This window comes from Lissotriton vulgaris, chromosome 2_1 (assembly GCF_964263255.1).
Source record: "Lissotriton vulgaris chromosome 2_1, aLisVul1.2, whole genome shotgun sequence".
In the NCBI taxonomy this organism is placed as follows: Eukaryota; Metazoa; Chordata; class Amphibia; order Caudata; family Salamandridae; genus Lissotriton; species Lissotriton vulgaris.
The window spans coordinates 65,609,596-65,633,169 of NC_141687.1; the positions used below are offsets into that span (position 1 = coordinate 65,609,596).

General features: G+C 44.1%; 1 protein-coding gene across 4 annotated transcripts in view; it reads right to left on the reverse strand.

Annotated features, from left to right (window-relative positions):
* Positions 1 to 3,048: 3,048 nt before the first annotated feature.
* Positions 3,049 to 23,574, reverse strand: part of LOC147729588 (uncharacterized) — a 389,208-nt gene continuing 368,682 nt past the window's right edge. For all 4 annotated transcript variants that reach the window (XM_086954485.1, XM_086954483.1, XM_086954484.1 and 1 more), the window contains 2 exons: positions 16,025 to 16,156; positions 3,049 to 3,567 (listed from right to left, as the gene is read on the reverse strand). In XM_086954485.1, coding sequence (XP_086810611.1) covers positions 3,462 to 3,567; positions 16,025 to 16,156 — 238 coding nt within the window. In that variant the 3' untranslated portion in view covers positions 3,049 to 3,461. The remainder of the gene's footprint in view (positions 3,568 to 16,024; positions 16,157 to 23,574) is intronic.

The window sequence follows — 23,574 nt, forward strand, 5'->3', positions numbered from 1 at the left end:
TATGCTGCGATCCACGCTATGCAATGAAAAACTGGCCAAGAGACCTGGGGATGGGGGCAGTGATGGTTATTCCCAAACGGGGAAAAGACCCCATGGAATGCCCCTCGTATCGTCCTATCTCAATCTTCAATACTGAGGTATCAACGTTAGCCGGGGTCATCCATTCTCCGGTCCAACCCAATTAGAATGCTTTTATGGCAAGATATGGAACCAGGCACAGTATCAGGAGACTACATAGGATCTTCGTCATCCTCCCCTGATCTCCAAAACTGCGGTGTTATTACACTTAGTCTTTGAGAAGGTTTTCGATTCAGTGTTGTAGCCCTTCCTATTCTAGGTGCTGCATGGATGGAACTTTGGCCCATGGTTTATCACATACATACGGCTTCTTTACAACACTCCCGGGGCCTGCATCAATATCAACGGCTTCCTCTCCCAAGTCTTCCCAATCATACGAGGATCAGGACAGTGTTACCCGCGATCCCTGCTAGTATTTGCCCTAATGATTGAACCACTTGCGACCTGGATCGAAATGGATGCCCAGGTAGAGGGAGTAGATCGAGGCAGAAACGATGGAGGATCGGATCTCCCTCTACATAGACGACATACCTCTTTGCCCGGAACGTCCACTTTAATCAGTCCCCTACATCTTTCAGATGCTGACGGTCTTCTATGGAGAGCTGTGGACTTGCATCTAATCGGTATTAGTCTTTTCTTATACCGGTGGAGACGGCTAACAAGGCGGCCCATCCAAAGATTCCTGACCATCAACAATCACCCAGCCCATTCAAGTATTGGGGCATTCCATTCTGGCAGACACCAGAGGACTTCTGGGAGCTAAATATAGAAATGCTACTGTCCAAACTTAAATCACAACTGGCAGCCTGCAGCCAGCTCAAACTTTCAATCATGTGGAGAGTAGCTCTATATAAAATTGTTCCCTCCCACAACTGCTTTACATACTCCAAAACTACACACATGTGCTGCCTGGCGCCTTCGTCAGCGGACTCCGAACCATTCTCTCCACGTACGTGAGGGAGAACGGCCCCACACATTTTCATCTCTAAAGTGGTGCAGTCGCCATGAGACGGGGAGGGACTAACAGATACATAACTCTCCATTTGAGTAGCCCATATGTTCCCAATCAATTAATGGCTTCACAAGGACCGAGATGACCCCATGATCTGACTAGCACTTCAATATGAAGTAAAAAAAACTGCCAGACCTCCACCTGCTGCAAAGCGGACAATTGAGCGAGTACTAGCTAAAGGCTCTGTAACAATTTAAATGGATGGAGTGCCTCATACTGGCAAATCGCATTCATGCACCATGCTAATGCTGTAGTCTCCTCAGCGTTCCACACCATTAAAATCATAAAAAAACTTCTCCCTTATCTCCCGCCCTCAGCCACAAAAACCTTGATTAGCACTCTCATCATGTCCAAAGTGGATTACTGCAACAGTTTATTTGTTAATGCACAAGAAAGAGCTCTTAACAAATTCCAGTTGATACAGAATGCAGCTGCTAGGCTACTGACAGGCCCTCCCAAATTCAGTTCTATCTCCAAAGTAATACAACTTCACTGGCTACCGATCAGAAACAGAACCAAGTTTAAGGCACTATGCATTGCCTATAAAGCCATTCACTCCCCCGGACTGGACTTCCTTAAACAATCCCTTCGCCCCTACAATCCCACCAGACAACTACGATCCTCCACTGCCAATCTCCTGATTGTTCCACGCACGAAGAAAGTCTCTTGGGCGACAGATCTTTTCTCTGTGCCACTTCCAAACTCTGGAACAAACTCCCTTTCCACATTAAGACTAGTCCTACATTGCTCACCTTTAGGAAACAGATAAAGACATGGCTCTTTAATGAATAAATCCAGTACTTTAACCTATCCTGCTTCAGTCCCTAGCGCCAAAACACCCTCGGGTAGTTGTGCGCTTTGTAAATTGCATAAACATAAACTCCTTTTTGGGCAGGCGATTAGTTACCTTCAGTCATGTGCCTCTTAGGGTTCGGGGTATAGGACAAAATAGGTATAACTACATTAGGGGATGTCTGGGCCACATCACACATGAAATCACATGCAAACCTCAGAACTGAATTCGACCTTCACAGATCACAATACCTCAAGTTCCTCCAATTAAGTGGCCCTCGAGACTCATAGGCAGGGCCTCAACCACATCCCGGACAACAACCTGCTCAAGGCCCACCTGACACCCAAAGTAATCAAGAGCAAAGGGGTCTCCATGCTACATGGAACACTGGTACTTAACTCCCCAGACCCTCTGATAACACTGCGGGAATGAAGGGTGGCCGAGGTAGGGGAACTAGATGATGACGACTGGCAAGATGCCAAAATGGCAGCTAGGACACAGGCCATCTCCTCCAGGCTACATCTGGTACAATTCAAATACTTCCGCCATATATACTACAAGCCAGAGAAATTATAAGTAAAGAATACATCCTTGACCACCGAATGTACCTGCTGAAACACAGAGATGGGAACCCTGCTACATATGACCTGAGACTGCCCGATGATCTGCAAATACTGGACAAGAATCCACAATACCCGTTGCAGCATCCTAGGCTACCCTGTAGACCGTGAACCTTATGGGGCAATTCTGAGCCAACGTCAAGGGTGGGATGGCACAAACGGCGATAAGACACCGTATGCTATTGGGTGTCTAGTAGTAAAAAGGGAGATAGCCAATCATTGGTGCTCACCAGAAGCTCCCACGCTGGCAGAATAGCTATGCATCATGGACCAATGAGCACCAGCAGATGCCACGGCATATAAAGGCTGGGGTTGTTCAAGAAAACATACAAAGGTCGATGGGAAATGGATGGAGCATTTCCATAATGTACTACCATGATCCAACATTGACATGTCCCGGGAACCCGGGGTGTCACCTGCCGGGACACCCCAGCTTCTGTTTATATGGCTTCATTCTAACACTTCTTTTCTACCTTTCTATTTTAGAGAAAAAATATTGCTTTTATACAGTAATTATTTCATAGACAGCAAGAAAACAGTCTTTTAACATATACATTTTTTACATATACACATTGACTAAATACATGATAAAATGAATGAAAGCATTCAGCCTCATGTTGAGGGGTTGGCACGGGATACCACAAATATTGTGGTATTACATCTAGCTTTGATCTAGCTTCTCAAAGGCCTTGTGTCCTTCTTCATGTATTATAAAGTGCTGTACATGTTCTTGGTGCTGTGGAGGTAAACACAAAGCATCATTGTGGGAAGATCCAAGTGGCACATTATCTGTCAAGTTGTTGGAGAGGCACTGTACAGTCTGAACTGTGTTCAATAGTGTTCTGCATTTCATGAGGTAATTTTCCAGAGTGGTCGCCGGACAGATTTCTAAAATACCATTACAGTCTGAAATTTAGTGCCTGACTTCTCTTAGGTCCATTGGATTGGCTACATCCAGTCATGTGAGCTGAAGGCTCCTCCTCTGTCGATGACACTGTGAACAGTAGCGTTCCTTCTTCCCGGCCTCCACTGCGCAGCCCGGGCAGATTGTGTCATTGCAGGACCTAGAAGAGAAACAACGCAGGCATGAGGGACCCTTGATCACTCATGGTCAATGACACAAACATGAAATATGGATGAAGGGCATCTACGACTGGATTACATAGTATGTCTGTAGAGAGAGAGAGAGAGTCTAAAGGAGTGCACATATTTCCAGCACTGAAATAAAGAGTGAGGGTCCTTTTCACAAACAGTATGAACATGGTACTTACTACTATACTACTACAAAAAGCTGTTCACAAACATACGAGTTTAAATCTACACATCAATCTTCCATTTTTACTGTGAGGAAATCCTCACACACGACACTGGACACTGGACACTGGACACACACTCCTCACACACTGGACAGCGCACTCACCTTTCAAGCTCAGACAGAACTAGTGGCGGGCATTTGCTTTGGTCTCCTACGTGGCCGGAGGCCACTGCTCAGATTCTTTGACCTTCACACTCGCCAAGTTATCATCCAGCCCACCATAATTTCTAGACTGGACTACTGTAACTCTTTGTATCTGGGTACCAACAAGGCCAGCATTACCAGATTACAGAGGGTGCAAAACGCCGCTGCTCGTTCCATGTTTGCCCTCCCGCGGTCTTGCTCTACATCTAAATACATACAGAAATTACATTGGCTCCCAGTAGAAAAAAGAATTAAATTCAAATCTCTGTGCATTGCTCACTGAATTTTTCATGCCCAGGCCCCCTCCATTTTAAACAACCTTCTCACTCCCTATAAACCAGAACGTGGCCTCCACTAATCACACCAACTATTAGTGTGCACCCCCCGGTGCGCCGCAAGGGTGGGAGACAGTTTTGGGCCCTGTAACAAAATCGGACGAAAACCGGCCCCGCCAAAGAGCTCGGTCGCACCCCCAGGGAACCGGCCGAGCACTTTGCCAGGGCCGGTTTTGGTTCTCAGTCCGGCCCTGTCTAGCTGCGTCTCTCTGGAATGCTCTCCCTAGTACCATCAGGGACCTACAAGAGCATACTTTGTTTAGGGAGGCTCTTCCCCTGAGTGCTCCCAGATGCTTCTTTTCCCGGCTTTGTTTTGTTGCGGATCTAGCGCTGGGATGCCCCATCGCTGGGGCAGCCATGCGCTCTACAAATCTGATAACATAACACTCATGTTTATGATTTAGTAGAAAATGTGGGAGGGGCCAGGGAGTGGGAGGAACAAGGGCATACCTACTACTAAAGGGGAAAGGTTTAGGGAAGAGTAAGGAGAGATTGAGGGGGTTAGGAAGGAATGGAGGGACATACACTCATCCACAGTAGACTTTAGCCAGATTTACTGATCTTTCATGCAACACAGCAAAGCAAGTTGCTGTGCTGTGTCACCTGAAGGTGAGGCAGATAAAAAGCACCAGATTTACAAAGATCTTATGCTGTTGAACTCTCTCTGCGCTGGGACACTTGTGACTGCCTAGTGTCAATGCAGGCAACCGTTGCGCCATGGTGCATTGGTGGCTGCGTTGCCGGCAGAATTATTCCTCTTCGTGTTAGTGCTGCAAAATTCAGCCACATGCACAAATGAAATAACGAGGAGAAATATAAATGTTTCTCCTAGTTACGCCATGGTCAGGTGCACCCTTTTGACACAAACTCAGGTTTACTAACTTTAGTAAATCTAGGTTAGTGTCAAAATACATTTGTCAATCCACAGGAACACCCCTGCTCCGCCCATGTAAAACCCAGCAGCAGGCATGGTCACCGCTGGTGCTGCAACATCCTCACACTGAAAATAATGGTAGTAGCGACTTTAAAAAACCATAGGAAATATTGTTAGATGAAATTAAATTATTGAAAGCAATGTAAACATATAACTAATTAAACATTATTGTTAAAAAAATTACAAATTATTTAATTATAAAATATTGTAACAACGTTATTTACTTTTATAAATGAATAAGTAACATTAGTGCCCATTAAAATATAATTAAATTACTTTTACTTATCTTTACATCACTTTTGATAATTATTAATGCAAAAATATTTTTACATTAGGTGGGAATTCATGCTTTCATTTAAACTTCAGAAAAATAAATGTTTGATTAAATTAATATAGTTCAAAAATTGGAGATGTAATAGAGAATTAAGGTGATAGTGCTTTAGCAATTTGTATTATTTTGTTTTACAAGGAATTTACTTTATTATTTAACATAAAAGTATTGTTTACTAATTTATTTCCAGTTAAATACACTTTTTCTTTTACTTTTGTCTTTATTTTACCATAGTGAGAATCCAAAGTCAGCCATTATGTCACCTCCAACATGCATGGCGCATTATCAGTCTTTTTTTTTTTTTTTTTTTTTTTTTTGGGGCTCTTTTGTGAAGCTGTCTGAAAATGCATTTCTTTTTTTTTTTTTTAGTTCAAATCATATTTTTATTGAAAAATAACATAAACGGTAGCAGAAGTGATAGCGGCAAGAAGGCATCTGAAGGGTTATCGTCATGTTACAAAGAGACCGCAATCAGACATGGATTATACATAAAACAATACGTGTACATAAACGAAAAATAAAGTACCAACATTGCATACTCACATTTTTATATAGTTCCATAAAGCCCTCCGTCTAAATCAAGTCATATAGTACATTTACACTTCATTGTTCCTGTTTTATGGTTATAGGATTGTCAAGTCTGTGAGCACAAGATATAATCATTACAGTTCATGTAGCGTGCACCCTAAAGTTTACTGAGTAAAGACCTCATCATTTAGACCTTCATGGTGGGTCAAAGGTGAAGGAGGCCTGGTCTAAAGAAGACCATAGTTTTTTGTTGGTGACCTGCCATGGTGATGAGTGTAAAGCGGGATTGTCAGTGCCCCTAATGCAGGACAGCCACTCCTTCCATGCTTTGAAGGAGACCTCACCTGTTGATTTCCAATTGCATAGGATCACCTTACATGCTAATGTAAGTAGAAGGTCCAAGAGTTGGCGGTCATGGTCCCCCTTTAGTGATGGATCTAAGGCTCCTAGGAGAATATAGATGAATTCCCTTGTGTGATGTATATCAAACGTGTGTCCAATGTAGTCAAAGATTTTTGTCCAAAAGGTGTGAAGCATGGGGCAATCGAACAACATGTGTGAAAGGTCACCAATACCAGAGGAGCAGTTCCAGCACTTCGGTGTGTCCCGCAGGCCAACCTTAAATAGCCTCTGTGGGGTCCAAAACGCCCTGTTAATAATCATATATTTGGTCTGTGATAGTATCGGTGACACCTTGTGTGTGAGTGCTGATGTATGTATCCTGACCCAGTCTATACTTATTCCAGTGTTGTTTGTTTCTGATTCCCATTTTACCTCATTTCGCCTCATAGACTTGTTGGCCGTTGGTGCGAGTAGTTTATATATTTTTGAGCCAAAATGTCCAGAGGATTGAAAGTGTGGTAGTATAGCTTTTAGCCAAGGGGTCACTAGCTTGAATGCCCTAGTGGATAAGGCTGATTTTAGCTTTAGGAAGGCATAAAAGTCAATCGGTAGCAGGGAGTGTCTAGCCTGCAGAGTCGAGAATGGCAGCGGCATATTATTTTCGTATAGGTCAGAGACCACGTTAATACCTTTATCAGACCAATGGTCCCATATGATGGGTGATCCGCCAATTTTAATAGACGGGTTATGCCATAAAGACGCAGAGGAAGAGTTTTGGATTTGTTGACCAGAGGCATGAACGCGATCTATCTGCAGAAGTGCTCTCTTGGTATTGAGCATGATGTATTTAGAGTTCGTGAGGTGTGTGAGGTCCATTGTTAGGACAGCGTAGAGCGGGGCTTTGCCTATTAAGGATTTTTCAATATTGACCCATAAGGGCGTGTAGACAGGGTCTTCGATAAACCAGGAGGCTCCCTGTTTGCAGAGAAAGGCGGACTGGTAGTTTCTGAAATTTGGTAATCCTAATCCCCCTTTGAGCTTTGGGAGTTGCAGTTTTTTCATGGCAATTCTCGGTTTCTTCCCTTTCCACAGGAAACCAGAGATCAATTTCTCAATTTTATGTAAAAAGTCTTCCGTGAAGGTCATGGGGAGCATACATGCCATGTAGTTAACCATAGGACTGATCATCATCTTTAGTGTTTCTGCCCTACCCCACCACGAAAGGAATTTAGGAGACCAGCCGTCTAATAGCTTTTGTATTTTTTTATAGAGCAGCTCTTCGTTAATCTTTAAGGTGGATATCAAGTCCTTTTCAAATTCCAGTCCTAAATATTTAAAACTCTTCGACTGCCAGGTAAGCCCGGAGTCGCCCAGGATTGTTTTATCACATAGGTTATTCAAAGACTTCACCTCAGTTTTATCCTTGTTCAAGGAGTATCCAGAGACAACTGAGAATTCATCTATTGTGGACATTAGCGCTGGGATAGCTTTGTCAGCTTGTTCACTCATGACCAGCACGTCATCTGCATAAGCCGTGAGTTTGATGGTACAATCAGCGAACGGGATTCCAGCGATGTCAGAATTTTCCCTTATGTAGTATAGAAAAGGCTCAATAGCCAGGAGGAATAAGGACGGGGATAGCGGACATCCCTGTCTAGTGCCCTGTTCTAGACCAAATGGGGAGGAAAAAGCGCCGCCAGCTCGTACTCTAGCAGAGGGGCAGGCATATAGGGACATGACTAATTTGGTAAATACGGGGCCCAGGTCAAATTTATGTAGTACAGCATTTAAGTAAGCCCAGTCTACTTTGTCAAACGCTTTTTCAGCGTCTAGCGTAATGGCGACGGTAGGTGTGGATAAGAGTTTCGCTTTTTCAATGACATGAGCCAGGATTCTCGTGTTATCGCTCGAGAGCCTGTTCTTCAGAAAACCCGCTTGCGAGGGATGTATTAGAGACGGCAGGACTTTTTGAATGCGATTTGCTAAAATTAAAGCTAGGAGCTTGCAATCTAAATTTATCAATGAAATAGGCCTGTAGTTTTTGGGTAGTTTGTGGTCTTTACCTTCTTTGGGTATTACCGCAATTACAGCCTCTGCCATAGTCCCCGTAACTTTACCTGTATTGCTAATTTCGTGAAAGACCTCTAGGAGAGGGGTTGAAAGAATATGGGCAAAGGTTTTATAAAATTGGGCTGTATAACCGTCAGGTCCAGGGGCTTTTCCCTTTTTGAGGGATTTGATCGCGCTAATAACCTCCGACTCAGAGATCGGCTCATTCAAGGAGTCTCTTTCTGCGGCCGTAGGCGTTGGGAGTGTGCATTTGGAGAGGTATTTCTTCATTTTTTCGTTGTCCACTTGCATGTTCTTAGCATAGAGTTTCTCGTAAAAGTTCTTGAAGATATTCGCAATCTTAGTGGGATCAGAGTTAGGATTCCCCTTTTCATCGAGCAATGATGCTATGGTATTCTTTTGAATTTTAAATTTAAGATAAGCCGCTAGTCCTTTCCCCGCTTTGTTCGAGTCACAAATTTTGAAACGCTTCCTCCTGTCTAGCCAAACTCCCGCCTTTTCGCTAATAAGTTTATTATAGGTGTATTTCTGATTGGACAGTTCAGTTAGGACTTCAGGGTTTCTACTCCTCAAGTATGTGTGTTGGAGTTTTGAAATGTCTTCCTCCAGTTTCAATAGGGCTGCAGTGCGGTTCTTATTAATTGCAGACGATATTTTTATAATAAGTCCCCTTATGGTGGATTTCAGTGCCTCCCAACGGGTGGTATCTGAAGTGTCTCCCCTCTTATTTAATAATAAAAAGTCTTTAATGGCAGTGTCAAGGGTTTCTTTGTGTTTTGTGTCATTAATAATGGTGTCATTGAATCGCCACATAGATTGACGGGTGGTCGGTTTAATATTAGACAACGTAAGTGAGATGCAGGAGTGATCAGAGACTAATCTGGGGGCAATGTCCGCGTCCTCAACTCTTGCCACCGCGTTGTTGGAAATGAGTATGTAGTCGATTCTCGAAAACGAGTCATGTGGTGGGGAATAGAATGAGTAGTCTCTGTCATCAGGATGCATCAAACGCCACGTGTCCACCATGTGAAATCTATTGCATAGTTTCATGAACGCCTTATGGGCTCTTCCCGGGCGGAAGACGCATTTAGAGTCTCTATCCAGTATTGGGTCGTATGGGAGATTGAAGTCGCCCGCCAGAATATGGACAGCCGTGTCGGGGATGGAGTTTATCTGTTTCGTTAGGCCTACCCAGAAGGAAGGATCATATGTATTCAGAGCATAGATATTTGTGACAAAGAATTCAGTGTCATCTTTGAGTAGTCTCCCTGAGACCCATCTGCCTTTCGTATCTGTTGCACTAGAGACTATTTCTACATTTGCATTCTTGGCCACTAGTATCACCACACCATTCTTCTTTGAGACTGCCTCAGAGCCCACCACCTCAGTATAATACTTATTACGTAGTGTGTGAAATTGCTGTGCTTCTAATTTTGTTTCCTGCAGTAGGGCTATATCACCACGCTGTCTTCGTAGATAGTCAAGTGTCTTTTGGCGTTTAACCGGCTGGTTAAGCCCTTTCACGTTCAGTGATAGTATTCTGAGGTTAGCTATAATTGTCGTCCCTATAGGAGTATCTATAACAGGAGCCATCAATTATGCAGCCAGCAATATCGTGTCACAGTACATGTGTATGCATAAGTATTAGGTCGTGGAAGCAGTCTGAAACCCCTTAAAAAGTCAGCAGCATCTTTTAACACGTACAATGTGCGGCCAGCATAGTATTCAGGAAACAGAAGGACAGAGTGTAAGCTTCGGAACGTAATGTGGTACATTGGATGCAAGCTAGTATGCAAGATGGACATAACTAAACAAAACCATAAGCAAAATATCAGAACAACCCCCCCCATCACCCCTGCCAACCGCCCTCCTCCCTCCTCCCTCACCCACAGCCCACCCCTCCCTCCCCAATAGTAGAAACAACAGAACATGGCGACTTGGGAGTGACGACCAAGTGGCCGCCTCCAAGCAACTTACTCCTAACTAGCAATTATATGGGCTGCAACCCAATTCTAAGCGAAAAACACAGCCCAATTGTGTAGGCAACAATAAACAATAACCAAACTATGGTTTTCAGAGCGTTAATCACCGGAAAGTCACTGCAATGGCTTCAGTATCGTGGTCAGATATATCAGTACCTGCAACGGAAACATCGTAAGCGCCTTCGATAACAGGTAGGAGTACTACATGTCAACATGTCAACAGTGCAGCATAGCGTCAACATAGCATCAACAGTATAGTAGGACAGAACAGTACAGCATAGCGCCTATCCGAGGTCCATGAGGGACGCGAACAATATAGCATGGCAGTATGACGTCATGATATCATAGTGATGTAGGTATGGTATCGTGGGTATCGTGGGTATGGTATCATGGATAGCACCATAATGATGTGGGTTTTAATGAAAGAGCATTCAAGTTAAGGATTCAAGTTAAGGATTCATGCGATCGTTCAAGGGATCGTTCTAATATAGGTCCGGAATCAGTTGATTCACTGGCCCAAGGGTACAGAGAACATTATCATGTCATAATCGGCCACAACCCAGTTGCGTTCACCAACTAGGTAACAAGTCTAAGGAGGAGACCCTCCTAGCAGATCCAGTCCGGCTAGGCATTGTTACAAGGATCCTGGATTCTGAGAGTGGCAGTACAAGATCTCCAACTCATAGTTTATCCTAGGCCAGAAGCAGAGGCTCCTTGTTGAGCTGGAGGGGAGACTTCCATATTGCCATCTCCATGGTCAAACAGGAGCTGCCGCAGTTTTCGCGGGTCTGAGAACACATGAGACACGCCTTGTATAGTTACTCTAAACTTTGTTGGACCAATAAAGCCATACAGGTGACCAAGTGATTTTAGTTGGGGTCTCAATGCAAGGAAGGCTTTCCTGATCTCCATTGTTTCCTTACTGAAGTCCTGTGAGATGAAGATCTTCTGGCCCTTCCATAGCACGTGGTTGTTTTTGCGAGCGAAGGTGAGTATCTGCTCTGTGTGTTGGTACCTCAGTGGCTTGCACACAATTGCTCTTGGGCCTTTTTGGTCTTTTGAGATTCGTCCTGGCACTCTGTGTGCTCTGTCAAACTCCAGGGGTTGAGTGAAGGTTAGATTTGTGGCCTGTGTGAACCACTCCTCAAGGAAGGGTATGCATGAGTCATGTTTTTCCTCCGACTTGATGTCTCCCAGGCATGTAGCGCCGGAAAGCTGAAAAGCAATCTCTGTTTGATCGTGCAAGGCAGCAGATTATACACTTCTCCCGTTTTTGAAGTTGATTTTACAGTAGAGAGCTATGCATGCATTACCAACTTATGTGTTGCTTTCCCTTTAACGCACTCGGTTTGCGTCACTAATTTGTATAATTTGAAATATCACTCCTTGTAAATATCCTTGTAAATATCAATTCGTGAGGGTAGTTGCAGCAGTAGCAAACTCCCCCCCTCTGGTTGTCATGTGGTCTTGCACTCTATTCAATGCTGCACGGAGCTTTCACTTCACTGTCACTTCACTTATTTGCAGGCATGTAGAATTTTCAGGCGTTTTACACTACTTCATATGACCAAACCATATACACAGCCTCAAAACACTGAGCAGATCAACAGACGAAGCCAGTAGCAGGATGACCTAGCTGCAATATCAGCGCAACGACAGACGCGCCGGGGAAACCACCATTTCAGGCTGCCTACATAAAGCTATAAATTCTGTACTTCCGTTTTTCAGACAGTTCGTCAGTGTGCCTTAACGTGGGGAGGAGACTGTGTAGATTCACAGCATTCACACGTGCGCTGTGTTTTATGAGTGAAAATAGACATTATGAGGGCAATCTCCTGTGTTGCTGCACGTTAAACCAGATACAGTACTCTGCCCGCCGCCATTTTGTTGAAGCGCTTGTTGTTCATGGATCTTTAGAGACATTAGCACAGTTTACCCCAACAGTTAGTATAGTTGCCCACGGACTGCGCAGATTGTAATAATGGGGTCACTGGGCTTTTTTCAGGTCGCAGTCGCAGTCGGGTATTTGATCAGACCGCCATTAAGCTGCCATTAAGCCGCCGGTGTATATTGCCGGTGTTTCGCGCCTTTACCTCCCTTTCGTGTTGGTCGGTTAAAATGCGGCCAAAAGCATTCTTTCTACTCACGGTTCCGGGGGCTGGGCATGCCGCTGGTCATACCGCTGGTTAGGGGTCCATTTCATTTAGATTCCTGTCGCTGACTGCGGTGAGCGGACCAGGTGCCCCGGAGTGCCGCGCTGCTGTATCCGGCATCAGTCTCCGTCCCGCTTTACAGTCTACAGCGGCCAGAGCGGGCGGTTCTGCTGCTTCAGCATTCCGTGCACTAAATTAGTTCAAAATTCAGGGCATGTTGTAGAAAGACCCCGTGAATCGATTCCTTCGCTTTCCAGAAGCTGGGGGGTCAGATAGCAGCCCTCTGTGACCGTTAAAGGAGCAGTCGCCTGGAGGAGGTCAGAGCTACGCCGCCATTCTCTCCGGCGTCCAAGCCACGCCCCCCGCGCATTATCAGTCTTAAGCATTAGTCCAACATTCAGTAATAGACTTATAACCGTGATAGAAATAAAGGGGCATATTTACAACCAAGTGGCGGAGTGTGGTTTAGCTCCAAAATTGCTGACACAGCGCTACATAATTTTTTTAATGCAGTGATGCACCATATTTACAATAATAGAGTGCCCGCTGCGTTTCTCCCTGCGCTGGTGCTAAATTAAGCTGCCTAGCACCGATGCAGGCACCCTTGCACCATAGTACAAAGGTGCCTGCGTTGAGTGACTGATAGTTTATGTGCAGGAAGGTGTCTCTTCCTGTTCGTTTGGTTTAGGCAGAAAAATGCCAACTTTTTAAAAGTGTAATTTTACGACCAGTAATTCAAAATCTAACTTTACCATTAAAGTATATTTTAAATTACAATTCATTTGAGTGGAAAAAGCATTTCTCTTTCTGTTCCCAAACTGAAGTCATTACCCGTTAGGGATAATAAAGCAACCCATAGTTGGTATATTGATAGATAGCTTTACTACAGTGAAAACTGACTTTTGAAGTTTTTCACTGTTAGGACATGTAAAATGTAAGTACATATGTCCTTTTTAAATACCATACACCAGCTCTAGGAGTGCTTAGAGCCTACCTTAATGACTTAAAAATATTAAAAAGGAAGGCTTGGCTAAAGTTTATTTTACCATGTCAAAATGGCAATTTCAAAATGCACTAAAGGCTGCAGTGGCAGGCCTGATGCATGTTTTACAGTGTTACGTTGGCGGGTGGCACAAAGGGTGCTGCTGCCCGCTAGTAACATTTAAACTAACCGCCCTGAGTAGTACAATTTATTGGTAAATTAAATGTGCCAAATTGGTGTATGTCAATGTTACCATGTTTAACCCCTCCCATGCTGGTGACGGAACCGCTCCGTCACCAGCCTCGGTCGCGCTGTGGTGGTGACGGAGCGGTTCTCTCACGGCCTGCTCGGCGCGCCTGCGCGGCACGTTCTATTGAGCGGGCGGGGCCGTGATGTAACCGCTCCGTCACAAGCACAGCGCGCCCGAGGCTCCTGACGGAGCAGTTCCGTCACAAGCATGGGAGCGCCGCGCGGCCCCCCTTCCCCCTAGCGCTGCAGCGGAACTGCCACTGCAGCAAAGGGGTTAAGGGAGAGAGCACAACTGTTTTACCACTGGTTAGCAGGGGTAAGGTGCGCAGAGTCCTATAGCAAGGAGAACAATTTTCCCTCAATGGACACAATATTTCAATGTATATATATATATATATCCAATATTTAATATAATAATGGTGACAAATACACAACAATCTTATTCATTTTATTAAAAGAGTATAAAGTTTTATTCATTATTTCCAGGTTATCATTTCTTTCATTATTACTCTTTTCTCATATTTGTTCAAAATGGAACTTGACCAAGTGCGAGGTCTCATACAGTGTTTTGAGACCGTCAAATTGGCAGGGTGCCTCTGCCAATTTGGATCCAGTTTCCTTTTTTCAGAGGTTGTGGTTATGAGTGTGGTGAGGGTATGAATGTGTGAGAATGTTGTGACAGATTGGTAGTTACCAGGGGCATAACTATTTGCGTGTAATTGATTTTTGTATACAGTTGTGTATTATGCTTATATTTATGTATTTTTCTTTCCTATGTATGAACTATGAAATTGTTCATGAATCAAATACTAAAAAAATCGTTTTAAAAAAAAGAGTCGTTCCATTTTGAACAAATATGAGAAAAGATTAATAATTAAAGAAATGATAACCAGGAAATAATACATAAAACGTTATACTCTTTTAAGAAAATGAATAAGATTGTTGTGTATTTTTCACCCATATTATATTAAATATTGGATATATATATGCATTGAAATATTGTGGCCATTGAGGGAAAATTGTTCTCCTTGCTGTGTTTTTTCATTCCCCTCCTTTCTCCGGCCAAATCTAGCTTTGAGGGGGTCCCAATAAAATTGCTATGCGCAGAGTCCTAATGCCAACAAAAATGAGTTCAGCAAAACAAGGGAGTGACGGCAAAAAGTACTTGAGGAATACCAGACCAAGGATGTCAGGTCTAAGAGCCATGTGAAGTTTTTTGAATCTACACAACTTTGCATGAAGCATAGAAACTGCAATGGGCCATTGGCAGAATCTGCTACTTTAGAAAGTCTCTGGTGGCTTTGCAGCAACACCTCCCCAAACAGGTATGACGTATGAAGAAGGGACTCAAAGTGGGTGGCAATGGGAAACAGAGGGGTGCTTCTGGGTAGCATTGGATTTCTAAGGTCTGAATGTGGTATAGATAATTAGGTGGGCTACAAAGGGGTTGCACATGCAGGGAGTAAAGAATGGGTGCAGGATAAGTGGAGATGGCTTGAGTGCTTCAGTACAGTTTGTATGAAGAAGGTAGTAGGCACCTTACAGCAACCAATGTCCAGCGCATCCCTTTGCTACAGCTGAACTGTTTCCTGCTGCAGCAAATGGCTTATGAAGTACTCCATAACTGCAAGATTTGCCTTATACAAAGATTTCTAATATATATTTTTTTAATTCCACAGCTAGTGCATCAGTGAACACCTATACAGTTACATCTGATCTTAGCCATACACTTGCATTCATTAGTTCAGGCACCAGTCTCTTTAGAAGAGTTGGATTATGTCATTACTCTCTCTTTCTGGATTAAAAATGAGAGAGCCACACACCACTCCACAGCCTGCGTGATCTTTGGAGCAGGCTACCAAAGCCTTCTAAAACTTCTTACACCTTCTGATCCCTAAGTTCAACAAGCAACAATTCCTCATCAAACTTTTATTCAGGTGGTGTCTCTAGAGTATGAACATGATATTTTCTGATTTAGAAAACTTCTCACACCCTTCCTCTTGAACCACTTGTTTCTCACCTTGCATGACATGTCTTTGCTTTCCTACTTCCTTCCCTTACAGTGCTTTGAAGTGGTTGTTTTCAACTGCATAACCATATAATAAGTGGCAAATAAATACACATTTTTTAATTCAGGATGGGAAATCCGGCAGTACCTGCACTGGTATTTTTTGGACAGCCGCTTGAAATCCTTCTTGCAGGTCTTGCACGTGTTGGGGTCTGATGCAGCCATCACCTTCTGTTCGAGGGAGAGCCCTTCTGTCTTCTTCCACAAGGCATCCTTCTCCCTAGAATGGTCAAGAGAAGGAAGAGCAAAGACATTAGTCAGTTTGGTGACATCAGTCAAATCAAACCTGATCCTATCACCTAAAATATCACGTTAACCTGGAACAACTTTGAAGGTTCACCTCCTCAAATCATATACATTTAGGGTGTGCTCACATGAAGTGGCACTGAATCCCAATGGCATAGGTAAGGTAAAATTACATCCTCATACCCCAAACTTTCCCTCTTTCACATCTTCGCTTTACTTCCTTTTGGTTGGGAAGCCCAGCCCCTTGTCATATTCACGTTGGCATTTATTTGGACAGCACCCTGACAATCTGACATCAATCACAGATAAGATTTACACAAGTTAAACAACATAGTTAAACTCTCTCCATGACACCAACCCTTTTGCCCATTTTTATCATGCACGACTTGTCCCGGTTGCATTACCCTGTGCCCGAATACTCACTGTTGGCTCGTCGCCATGGGGCAGTAGGTTTCCGGCAGACCTCAACCTTATGCCATTTGAAAAGAAAAAAGGAAAGAACTTGTTACATCTATCACCTAGGCGAGAGCTCTGCCCTGCCCTCTTTACCTTTGCTCCCTGCCTACTGGGAGCTCACAGCGGCACATGAAATCCGTTGTAGTCTCATTGTGCTTATGTGTGCTCTCTCTTTAAATGCTTGTTCTATTTGGATTCCTTGTGTGGCGGTGTTCCATGTCTGGGCTTCTTGTGTCAGTTACCTGCTAGCCTTGATGGGGACACCAGGTCTTCTCTGTGGATCTTATTAACCTCTTCGAGGCTCATGACGAGCTGAGCTAGTCATGAGCCACGGCGCTCCGGTGCTCATGATGAGCTCAGCTCGTCATGAGCCGTGGAACGCTCGCATGCGGGGATAATTCCCCTGCTGTGCTGACTGTTCCACGGGAGGCAATACACCTGTGACGAGCTGAGCTTGTCATGAGCACAGGAGCGCCGTGCGTCATGACGAGCTCAGCTATTCATGAGCATTGGGGCGCTGTGAGCGCCCCCCTCCCCCCACACAGCGGGGGATTAACCCCCGCAGCGAAGGGGTTAAATTACAATAATCTTTTAATACATCTTGGTGAACTGTATTACTTCCCCTACATCAGGTGGCGACGATTGGTTAGCGGAGTATAGAGAACACAGAGTGAGTTATCGAACTCAGCTGGTGAAAAGAACCTCGCATAGTGAGTTATTGGACTCGGCTGGTGATAAGAATCTCGAAAAATTGGTGTGTACAGCCAGTACCTATTTGAAGCTGGAAAGAATAGTGACATATTTTGTTGGAAGTACCAGAGCAAGAGGCGAATTGGTATTTGTATGTCAAGTGGCAAATCTATTCAGAGGAGCTCATGGAGGAGAAAGTTATGCTCTTGGAGTTGGAGAGTTACCAGGAGGGTTATATCGAGCGTCGGTAGTGAAGTTACCGAAAAACTGCGAGTTACACGCATAAAATTTTTGTGGAGAAAAGATTAAGTGTGGATTTGATGTGCGTGATTTGAATATTCAAAAGAAGCTTACCGAGTGTCTCGGTGGAGAGCGATGACGACTGGAGGCGCGTTCGATGCCTGTGTGACGTGCCGAGGAACAGACGGTCAAGACGTATTCACTGGAGAACGCTGTGCAACGCAGGAGGTGACGCGGCACGTTGTTGGATTGCGTCCTGACGAGGTGCTTATGAAGTACGTGGCTGCCATTTTACTGTTATGCCGAGTTGCTAAGCAACGCCGTGTCCTATCGGCTTTCGGGAATTGCAGTGGACGCGGGAGCTGAAGAATCAGCCTGCAAGCGTTGAAGTGTCCGGAGGTACTGGGACAGTGACTGATTGTGGACACATAAAAGGAGGAGCGGTGTTGTCAACAGGGCGTGGAATACCTCAAGAGGAACGAGGACATTGTTTTTGTTGGTATCCACGAAGAAAGACTGAGTATTTTATCTTGTGTTTAACATCTTTCAGTTGGGTTTGTTTTCTTTCGTTGCATTAATTTAAAGACGGTTTTATTTTTGAGTGTGGGTGTTCTCAATTAGCGTCATGGAGAGTCAAAACGTGATGATGCCTCCATTATTTTTGCAGTAGAGGGGGAATCCTCCCATTGAATGGGATGAATGGATCGAGATCTTCGAGAACTATATTGAGGCATTGGACTTCAGTGCAGCTAGGAAGAGGGCGCTACTGTGGAGTACTTTGGGGAAAGAAGGGCAACATGCATTTACATTTTTGCCGACTGGGACAAATAAAGAGGGTAGAGTAATTACAAATGTGTATTTAGAGGCAAAGGCGTGGTTGAAAAAACAGTATTCAAAGGAGGTGAATATTGTGATGGCTAGACATAAGTTTTATACGCAGCCGCAAAGACAGGAAGAATCAGTTGATCAATTTGTCACTCGTCTGCGGGAGTTGTCACTTAAGTGTAATTTTGGAAATATCAGAGACGAGATGATAAGGGATCAACTGATTGTGCAGTGCAGGAAAAAGAAGATGCAGGAGAAGTTGTGGGCTGCGAAGAATCCTTCGCTTCAGAATCCGTTGTTCGGCCAAACCAGCTATCCGCAAACTACACTGGTTACCCATCATAGAAAGAGTACAGTTCAAAGCGCTCTGCCTCACGCACAAAATTCTCAATGGAAAAGCTCCCCCCATACTCAAAGATCTGGTCACTCCTTATATCACCTCCAGACCCCTTCGAACTTCTAACACCCACCTCACACGAGTTCCTAAGATCAACAGAGCACGAACAGGAGGCCGTTGTTTTTCGTATAATGCGCCCAAATTGTGGAACTCTCTGCCCTCTGACCTTCGGGCACAACCCAATTTGCTTGCATTCCGGAAAGCACTGAAGACATGGCTGTTCCCGTGAGCCCCCTCTTCCTATCTCAGCAGTAATGGGTCAGCGCTGGGACGCTTACGGGCAGCTATGCGCTTTAGAAATCTTAGAAATAAATAAATAAATGCTATTGATATTGTGAAGGTAGTGGAGGAGTCAAGTGCATGTATGAGGGAGATGGAGCGCAAGGAGAGTTTGAAGGAAAATGTGTCTTGCGTGGAGCTGGTTGAAGGGGTTGCTGCGATAGGCAGTAAGAAGAGTAATGAGAAGAGTGAGAGGGGTGGTAGGAAGTATTATGGCAGTGCTTCCAACAACCCAGAACAGTACAGGAGTATGGATAGAATGTCCACGAGGTGTGGTAGTACATATCACACGGCAGAGTATAAGAAGTGTTTTGCTCTGGATAAAGAGTGTAAAAAATGTGGGAGGAGAGGACACTTTTACAAGATGTGCAAGTTTGGGAACAAAGGGAAGGTGGCTGTTGTACATGATGAAAGTGTCTGTATTAATTCAGATGGTGGGGTTGACGGAGCAAAAAAGATTTTGTGTGTAAGTGATGAAGAATCCGATATGAAGCCAGGGAGAAGGATGATACCAAAAGCTGTGTATGTGATTGAGGGGAAGAAAACAGAGTTGATGGTGGATTCTGGTTCATTTTGGACCATTATCCCAGAGTGCTTGTTTCGTGAGAAGTGGCCGGAGATCATTTTAAGACCTAAGGACATAAATCTGAGTGGGTACCAGGGTGAGAGGGTCGACATTATTTGGTACATGCTTATTGACATCATATTTTAGAGTAGATCCGTGAAGGGTAAGGTTTATGTGGCCCAATCTGGACCACGGATTGTAGGATGGGGACACCAGTATGATCTCCATATAATAATCAATCCTAGGGTGAAGGAACAAGTGATGGTGGTCAATGAGATATCTACTGAGTCCATTGTCGAAGGGATGTCGGACTTATTTAAAGAAGAGATTGGGGAATTAAAGGGGTATGTGCACAGGATCATGCTCAAACGGGATGCTGTTCCCTTGCAGCACAAGGTTAGGAAGGTACCCATAATAGCCAGGAGTGAGGTTAAGAAAATGTGTGAGATGCTGAAGCAAGGTGTAATTGAGCAGATTGAGACTTCAAGATGGATTTCGCCTGTTGTTATCACGACGAAATTGGATGGCAAATACAGGTTTTGTGTGGATTTGCGCACATTAAATCAGAATATAGTCGTGGATAGTTTCCCCTTACCTAATATTAATGAGTTGATTTTGTTATTGAAGGGAGGGAGATTTTTCACGAAATTGGATTTAAGTAGTGCGTATCACCATATTAGGTTGCACGATGAGTCGAAGCCTTTGACAGCGTTTATAACTTCTGAGAGTGTTTTCCAATTCACTCGTATGCCGTTCCGGCAAGCATCTGCTGCTGGAGTCTTTCAGCGCATGATGGGCTCGGTTTTGGAGGGGATAAAAAACGTTGTCTATTTCCAGGATGATGTTTTGTTATTCGGTGAGACGAAAGAGGAGCACAATGTTATCCTTAATGAGGTGTTGAATAAAATGGAGAGTGCTGGTTTGACGTTAAAAAAAGAAAAATGTAAGTTTGCTGTGGAGGAGGTTGAATATTTGGGTTACACGCTGTCTGCAGAAGGAGTAAGGCCAAAGCGTGACTTGTTGGAATCGATAAGAAGAGCACCTGCACCGGTTGACAAGGATCAATTAAGATCGTTTTTAGGTCTTATAGAGTATTACGCGAAGTTTGTGCGCAATTTTGCTGACAAGACAGAGAAGATAAGGGAGTTGCTTAGGAAAGGGTGTAAGTTTGTGTGGCGTGTTGATCTTCCTTGCACACTTGCAAATGGTGATTACTAGCCCACACCACCTCCCTTGAGTAAGCCTCAGACTGCTCTGCAACGGTACCCTCCGAGAGGCAGGCGGTACAATTGGGTGTTTGGTTCCCAGTGAAGGACAAATGTAGTCCTGTTATTTGTGCAGGCCTCACAGATGCTGCCTCGTTTTCCGACGATAATCAATAAAAAAAATTATATTACTAATTAACTGTTAATAAAATAATTATATTTAAATAACTTCCCACCCTTTACCCCAACAACTCCTAATACCATCGTTCAACTCACAGCTTTACATGTGGATCTGACCACGAGCCTGACTGACATCTTCAATCCCCTGATGCACTCCAAGGGTAAGAGGAGCCCTAAATCTACTTGGTTTAATAATTCTTGCTGAATGGCAAAGGGTGCCCTTACCAACGCTATAAAAACCAAAGATAGATCCCTGATAATAACACATAAGGCTCTTTATACTGATAGTATAAAGCCAGCCAAAAAGAACTGGGAGCTTGAAAGATGGAATGCAATCAAACAGGCACTTACCAGCAGGGACATTAAGGCGTTTTGGCTCCTAGTTCATACAGATAGCTCCACAGAGAACTCACCTATTGAGCCGAACATCGCTGCAGACACCTGGAAATTTCATTTCCACTTGCTGTATTTCACACAGGATACATTAGAGCTTATTGAGGGAACTTTGTCAACCTCAGAAGGGAATACCCTTGAACATGTTGAAGGGTTCACTCTGACTGAAGTGTTGGGTGCAATGGGGAAGCTTCCCCTTGGAAAGGCCCCCAGTATAGATAAGATCCCTGGGGATTTATTTCGGGAACAACCCAATATCTGGGGCCCCTATCTTTGGCTAATATTCAACGCCATTTTAAATGGCATGAAAATCCCGGATACCTGGTAGGGGCTGACATTTTTCCAGTTTATAAGAAGGGTTCACCCCTCTTGCCCACTAATTATAGGCTGATCAGCCTGATTGACGTCACTCAGAAGTTGTTTGCCAGGATTGTCCTGGAGCGTCTCCAGTCCTGGGTGGACGAGCGCGAAATTCTGAGTGCGTACTAGGCTGTTTTTCAGAAAAACATTTCCACTATTGACCAAATCTTCAGGCTCCAATTATTAAATTGGAAAACAGTGTCAATAGAGGGTGGGAGCCTCTACTTGATTTTCGTTGATCTTAAATCAGTCTTTGATTTGGTACCTCAAGATAAACTGTGGGTGGTTCTTGAGCAAATGGGCATTCCGCCTTACTTGCTGTCTTTGATTAAGTGCCTGCATACTGGAAATTTTGCCCAGGTGACATACGGGAAAGATGGGGAATTAACCCCTTGTTTCCCAGTAAAAAGAGGTGTAAGGCAGGGGTGTGTTCTGGCCCCTACACTGTTCTGTCGTTTTATTAACGCTCTGATCGACCAATTAAATAAGGTAGCTAACAAGGAGTCCCCAAAGCTGGTCCGTGACAAGGTGCAAGCAATGATGTTTGCGGATGAGACTTTGTTACTACTATCCAAGTTTCCCAGGGCCATCCAAAGGATCCGTGACAGCTTTTCTTTTCTGTAAAGAAGGGGTGGAGATCAACACATCAAAAACCAAGTACATGATTTTTAACCCAAGCAAAACATCTCGCCCAAATCCCTCTATAAATGGTCCTCAGCTAGAGAGGGTAGCTCTCTTTGATTACCTTGGTGTTACGCTGTCAGATATATTTTGATGGGACCCGGAGCAAGAAAAGGCAGGCTTAAGGCTAGCACAGATGGCTGGGGGAATAGTAAAATCATTCAGGAACTCATCATATAGACTGCCGGGCCCGCTGGCCCAGATTTATAAAGTCCAAATATAGAGTGCTATAATGTATGGGGCAGAATTTTGGGGTCATCTCCCTGCAGGTGGACTGGCTAAATCTGAGAACAAGTTTAGGAGGCAGCTCTTGGGTCTACCGCTAAGAACCCCTCTCATCCCCCTATGTATGGATCTTAGGATTAGACCCATAGAGGAGGAGATTTGACTTTCTGGCATAAACTATGGGCGACCCCCAAATTAACAGTCTACCAGTCTGAATTTACGGTGATTCTGGGACTCCCAGGGGTGGGAAAACTATCCTGGTTTGTACACATAAGAGATATGTGCTTCATATTAGGCCGGCCAAACCTATGGACCCACCCTGATGAAGTGTCCCCGACGATATCACAGATAGTACTAGTTAAACCTTACAGACTGCTTAGACTGGCTGAAACGCAGGGAAGCATAAAACTAGGCCACCTAACTTCTTCTTAATTTTAAAGACCAGTATTTATTTGAGTCTTTCCTTGATGTTGTTCAACCATCCATGGCAAGGAAATTATATATGCAGTTCAGATTGGGTTCCCTGCCGGTTCATGCATTTACAAACAAATGGTCAAAAGCCTCTCCCTTTAGATGTTCTGCTTGTAGCAGTCAAGAAGAGTCAGCCTTTCATGTTTTTCTTCTTCTGTCCTAGCTATAATGTAGCCAGGAGGCATTGGCTCTTACCACTTTGCAGGAACTTGGGGTATAAGCAGTGTCTGGAGGCCTTTATAGTTTTGAGAACTGACACCCATCCTCCGATTGTTTTTGCTGTGTCCCGTTTCCTTAATTCTATGTGGCATAGGCGCCGTGAGTTTTTTAATTCCCCCCCGCATATGTTAAACGTCCTTTTTGTATTTTCTACTGTTTTAACACTATTAATTCATTAAATTGCTGTTTTAAATGTTATCATCTTT